General features: G+C 39.4%; 2 protein-coding genes across 2 annotated transcripts; one reads left to right on the top strand and one right to left on the bottom strand.

Annotated features, from left to right (window-relative positions):
* LOC107624820 (mannan endo-1,4-beta-mannosidase 6) lies at positions 153-3083 on the top strand. Its single transcript, XM_016327285.2, has 6 exons — positions 153-1033; positions 1123-1399; positions 1482-1676; positions 1778-1900; positions 2080-2291; positions 2492-3083. The coding sequence occupies exons 1-6, from the start codon at positions 870-872 to the stop codon at positions 2922-2924; spliced, it is 1404 nt and encodes a 467-aa protein (XP_016182771.1). The 5' UTR covers positions 153-869; the 3' UTR covers positions 2925-3083.
* LOC107624819 (serine/threonine-protein kinase STN8, chloroplastic) lies at positions 3305-6349 on the bottom strand. Its single transcript, XM_016327284.2, has 5 exons — positions 5503-6349; positions 5088-5261; positions 4523-4927; positions 3941-4304; positions 3305-3731 (listed from the first exon to the last, which is right to left on the bottom strand). Exons 1-4 carry the CDS (start codon positions 6100-6102, stop codon positions 3954-3956), a joined length of 1530 nt encoding a protein of 509 aa, XP_016182770.1. The 5' UTR covers positions 6103-6349; the 3' UTR covers positions 3305-3731; positions 3941-3953.

Raw genomic sequence — 6588 nt, 5'->3', positions numbered from 1 at the left:
GTATCTATATTTGTTGCGTGCAATGCTGCATGGTTTTCGCAAAACTTCTGTAAATATCCATTGAGACTTGTTTTGTGGATTTGGAACTCCATGATTGATGGATTTTACTTGGAACTTGACAAACTCCTTAGTATTATTTGGGGTTCAAAATTACAGATGAGAAGCAGCACCGGCACAAGCATCATAAATTCATAGTCGCTAGGTTTATTGTGATACCTTTTCACTAAAATTGAATTCTTTTTCAAGTTTTAAACTTGTTTCAGTTGGTGTCTTAGATTAATCTTTAGCATTGCGGCATATCACTATGCACTAGCAAGAACAGTTATATGATTTCAACTACTACAACTAGTGATTCAAACCAAAGAGTGATAAATTGAACCTTGCCTACAATACAATACAAAGTGTGCCTGCCAAGTCACACCGACAAACCTTGCTTTGGTCTTCTCATCCTGTTTTCAAGTAGCCACAGGTATGACCTTTTTGGCTTGTGTTTTCTCCTTTCCATAAATTCCAAACATCAAGTTCTTCAAGAAATGATACTGATGGAGACATCACATCTAGGATTCACTTACTCTATATATGATGCATGTTTGTAATGATCTTCAAATTCTTACTCATACAACAGCTAGTTTCAAATCCAATAATGTTCCCTGCTTTGTGGAACCCACCTGAGCGTACCTTAGGCGTTAGGACTCACATTTTTGCAACTTTACTCCTACCCTTGAATATTCTATCCACTTCTCAATATTGATCAGAACAAAAACTTAACTTGGCTTTAAAGCTTAGTAATAGATCAGAAACATGGTCTCAACTTGCACACTACTCTTTAGGGTGATCACATATATAATGTGGTCCATAACTAAAACAGAATGTGCATTCAATACCTGGTTAATAAGCTTGCTATGGAGAATCAAAGGAGTGTTATTACCTTGATCCTTTTTCTGATCCTTACTAAAAGCGTAAGTTCAACTGAATTTGATAGCAGTGAATATGAAGAAGGGGAAAGCCATTCCATATCCTTCCAAAGCTCTAGGTATGTATTATAATTTACAGTTCTAGAAATAAACATGCATGTTGTGTCTTCCATTGGCCATTGATGCATGATATTGTGGTTTCTTTAAGGAGCGAAATGGGAGATGTCGAAGAAGGTGAATGGGAGATGGTGCAAACCAAGGGAAACCAATTTGTGGTGAGGGACCAACCTTTCTATGTGAATGGATTCAACACATACTGGCTGATGGTATTTGCTGCGGATGAGTCCACCAGAGGAAAGGTCAGTGAGGTGTTCAAGCATGCATCCTCAGTAGGCATGACAGTTTGCAGGACTTGGGCCTTCAACGACGGTCAATGGCGAGCCCTTCAGAAATCTCCATCAGTTTATGACGAACGCGTCTTCAAGGTAGTAACTCTAATCTCGATCTATATATATATAAATTAAGAGATGAAGATTGTTGGATTCACATCATAACATCACAAGACAGGCACTAGATTTTGTGGTGAGTGAAGCAAAGAAATACAGAATAAGGCTCATACTGTCATTGGTAAACAACTGGGAGGCTTATGGCGGCAAAGCGCAGTATGTCAAATGGGGAACTGCTGCCGGCCTCAACTTGACCTCCGATGACGACTTCTTCTCACATCCAACTCTCAGAAGCTACTACAAGAACCATGTTAAGGTGAAAACTTCCTTCAGGATTTTGACACTTTCTGTCTTGTCTTCTGTCAGTTTATCCCTCAAGAGTCAGAGTCAAGACTAATTTGGTTCCAATACTATTAGACGGTGCTCAACAGAGTAAATACGTACACAAACATCACCTACAAGGAAGACCCTACAATTTTCGCTTGGGAACTCATGAATGAGCCTCGATGTATCTTGGATTCCTCAGGTGATACATTACAGGTTAGCCTCTCCATAGCTAAATCTTTCCACTAAAAGAAAACGAACAAGGTTTGTTTCATTTCCCATTCATCATCTTCTTCAACGTCTCCCATTTCTCACTAGTATTGCATTCTAGTGAAGTAGTGATCAGCAGTTCTTTCAAGGATACCATACTTTACACATATTTGCATGTGCTTTAGGAATGGATAAAAGAAATGGCATTCTATGTGAAGAGCATTGATACAAAGCACCTAGTGGAGATTGGTCTTGAAGGATTTTACGGACCCTCAACACCTCAAAGAGTTCAGTTCAACCCAAACGTATTTGCTCAACAGGTTGGAACTGATTTTATCAGGAACCACCAGGTTCTCGGTGTAGACTTTGCTTCTGTTCACATCTATCCAGACTCTTGGTAAGTTTATTCAACGTTAACTGCAAACCTTCCATTCAAACAGCTGCAATTATATCCATATATCATATTCATATGCAAGTGGGTACTGGCATACACTGTTATGTAGATATGTCACAGGATTTCTAGTAATTTTCCAACATGCACACCTTTAGACATGAACATGACATCTTTCTGACTAAGAATTAATTACCTGGTTGAAGGATTTCACAATCAATTGCTGATACCCATCTCCCATTCATAAAGTCTTGGATGGAAGCCCACATCGAGGATGCTGAAAAGTACCTTGGAATGCCCGTTGTTTTTGCCGAGTTTGGTGTATCTTCAAAAGATCCTGGTTACAATTCATCATACAGAGACAACCTCATAAACACAGTGTACAAGACCATCCTTAACTCCACAAAGAAAGGAGGTAGCGGGGCTGGAAGCCTTTTGTGGCAGCTCTTTCCTGATGGAACAGACTACATGGATGATGGATATTCAATTGTTCTCTCAAAATCTCCTTCCACCTCAAGCATCATATCCCTTCAATCCACAAGGCTTGCTCTGTTCAACTCCTTGTGTTCTAAGAGATGTCACTGGAGTTGTAAGAAGAAAAGCATGTTCCAAAAAGTACTATATCATGATGAGCTCTAACAGCATGTGGTAAAAGTCACAAATGGTATTATAGTCATATAACCATGCATGTGTTGATAGAAGTGGATGCCACACAAGAGTCTCAACTTCAGTCTTGAAATGATACTAAAAGAAAGTAAAGAGACTGGAGATTCACCATCCCGTTCTGCTTGTGTTGTCGCCAATAGTATTTTTTGTTGTTTTTCTTTCTTTTTCGGTACAATGCCAATATTTCTATACATGGAATGATATAACATGTGTGATAGCTGGTAAAATAAGTTAGCATTGCAGGTCTCAGGTACATATACACTCAATTTGGCACATAGACACTTTCAAATTAAAATGCCTTGTGGAAATGAATACATAATCTTCAATCAAGTATCATCTATTAAAAGGAAAAAAAAAAAACCCACATATAACACAATGTTAATAAACTGCTACTTCACTTATCTCTATATCTTGTTTCAAGATGTAATATTATATATGGTACCACAGGCAAGGTCCTGGCATTCTCAGACCAATCACCTCCTGTAGAAACCATGGGAGAATAGTGATTAAGATCTTACAGTCATTAAGTGCTCCTGCCTGAGTTTTCTGCCATATAGATTTCAAGAAAGATGTATATCTATTTAGCAGAAGCAAAGCTCCTTTCCTGTCTAACATATAAACTTTGCGATGCTTACTCTGTGGCTGAAACTGTGTATAAAGTCTTCCCCTGACTTATACCAGGAGAAAAAAACCAAACAGGAAAAATAAGAACAAACGAACAAAATCTTATAACTGATGGTTGTCAGTTCATAAGTCGGGTGGTCTTCAAATGTGCTTCTCCTGATAGAAATAATATTGAGTTATTATTAACACATAACATATTCAATTGAAGGCTATAAAAATTATGAAGATGGATATATTTTGATAGAACAAGATCAAAAGCAGCAACAAGAAACAAAGAATTTCTACTAAAACTATACCCTATAAATCTGAAAGGTCAATGAGGGATCAAAACATGAAAGAATCAGAATATACGAGGATATACTTACTTTGCTAGGCGGATCACTTTCTGTCTAAGCTTAATTTCGAGAGGACTGCAGCTGCCTGATCCCCGCCCAGAAGAAAATAAGGATGTCTTAAAGCAGCAGCAGCAGATAACCGTCCTCTTCTTAGGTAACCTCTCTCCGATATAAGCTTTGTAGCTAAGTCCCACCCTCTACCAGATTCACTATCCAGAATTTGAAAATCAGGCCTGAGGCGAGTATAGTCTCTCCATTTTTTCAAATCATATCCGCAGCTTTTTATTTCCAGATTGAAATTCCTCAAAGCAGCAGAAGACCTCAATGATGGTATTGCCATTTGCAGAAGCACAATCCCAGCCGAATACATATCAAACAGATCAGGACTGTTTAACTGCAACAATCATCAGATAATTCCACTTCAGCTCTTCCATGCAGAATTTATATATATAATGCACACATGTGTGGAACAAATAGTGAGAGGCAATTTAGCATTAATATATTAAGAGATCATGACACTATATTGAATTAAGTCTGTCCCAAATCTTCACTAAAAAACTGATGCACCTAGACATGAACTTTGACTAGATGAATATGGTAGAAGCAACAAACCTGCCACAAGATTGGCGAAAGGAGAGCTGCAATTGGCTCTGGTGGAGGACTCGGCGTTTCTTCTGGAAGTACATATAATTCCGGGGGACAGTAATAAGGATCCAGTAGTGTCTTGTTGGGAACATAATTCTTTCCAATCCGTAGGTCAGTTGCAGCACCAAAATCAATGAGTTTAATCCGACCACGCTTAGTAACCACCAAGTTGTCTGGCTTTATATCCCTGTGAACAATTCCTGTGTCGTGAATTTTCTTAAGAGAGGTAATAATCTGGCGCATGACTTGCTTGATGATCAAGGCATTTCTCTTAGAAGAGTCTGCGCCTCGCAAGACTCGTCCAAACATGAGGGATTCTAAGTTTGAGGGGAAGTTGCGATCTTTCATGTAATCACCAAGAGTGAGATCTCCCTGTTAAATGCAGGACCCTCCATTTAATGTGAAAGTAAACTAAGAACCAAACCATACTAAGACAATAATTTTGTTTTCTACTACTAAGATTTAACATTAAATTAGAAGGCACGCGCTATACAGAAGAATAGGAAGAAGAATATCAGCTTATTTAGAGCACCTCAAACTTCCAAACAAGCCATTTTCCACCTTTTGTGAACTGTGAATTTGTCTTATCAGCTGCAAAACTTCCAAGGAATTCGGCACATGTTTCGGGTGCTGCTCTAGCGAGCCTGTAGTTAAACCACTCCTCAAAATCACCGAATTCTCGGGCCCCTTTGATCTCAACCTTCACCTGCAATAAAACAATTCTCAATTGTTAGTTTGTTGATTTCTCACTCTATCCCCAATGTCCCAACAGGCTAACGACTAATCTGTAGTGAATTTCAGCTCCATTAAGGATTTGGAGCTGCTGTGTACAATTTCGGAATTTGAAACCCCGAAACCCAAACCGGAGGAGTGAGCTAACCACTCGATCATCCCAACTTGGTTAAGATTGTTACATTGTTATGCGATGAGATGAGATAGTAAGATACCTTTTTAAGAATGACTTTGTCCTTAGATTGAGATTGGGGAACAAGAGCAGACCGAGGCGGAGGCCGTCGTGGCCTCTTCTGGTCCGCCGGCGAGTCATTGAGATTCTTTGGGAGGAGTACACCAGAGTACACAACACCGAAGGAGCCCTCGCCGAGCTTTTCTCCGACGAGAAAATCAGTCCTCTTGAGGTTCCTCCTTCCGGAAAGACTGTCCAGCGCGAGCTGAAGAGGGGCCAGAAGGTATGCATCGATGGCGCCGACGAGAACCCCGGGCCTTGCAGTGAAATAAATCCAAGCAAGGCCGCCAAAAACCACTATCCACCACCGCTGCGTCTCCGATAAGCCCTGAAAGTAAGGAGCATTCTCCAACTCCAACAAACCGGTTGCCACGTCATCAAAGAAAGCATTGCACCTGATGAGGCCCCTCCTACTCTTCCTCTTTGAAGTGATGGAGAGTAGTTTTTTGTGAGGAGGTGAGAAGCAGCAGATTGCCGCTATTTGGTTGTTATGCAAATTATAATAACAATAATGCTGTTGGAATGTGGCAGTGACAGTTGGAGTTGGAGGGAGTAGAGAAGCCATGCCTAACACCACATTCATTTCATTCCAATCCCAACAAAGAAATGACGCCTTCAAGCTTTCCACCTTGACACCTTCCCCTCTCAAAAATCAGTAACGGTTGCTCTTTTGCCACATCTTCACTCCCTCCTCACTGCACAGTGCTCACCTCACTTTATGATTTTATCCATCACTCTCTTCTATTTTTCTTGGTCCAAATTAAGGCTTCAAATGGAAACCTCATCCATCAAACTTGAAGGCCCAAAAACATTAAACTCCTCTCCTCGCACTTCTTTCCAAGGAAAACCGACCGAAGAAAACAAATAAATAAAAATAGGGTGGGAACGAAATTAAATCTATCGATTTTTACGTTTTTATTACTAAATAATAAACAAAATATGTTCCATATCTATGTAAAAGCTAACAAGAATATATACATCCGGGTTTTAAAATCATAATTTAAATAAACAGATAATATTTATATCGTTTAAATAAACAAATAAATATAATAAATTATTTATGAAAAAT

This window comes from Arachis ipaensis, chromosome B02 (assembly GCF_000816755.2).
Source record: "Arachis ipaensis cultivar K30076 chromosome B02, Araip1.1, whole genome shotgun sequence".
Lineage (NCBI taxonomy): Eukaryota > Viridiplantae > Streptophyta > Magnoliopsida > Fabales > Fabaceae > Arachis > Arachis ipaensis.
This window is presented reverse-complemented; position numbering and strand designations above follow the sequence as displayed.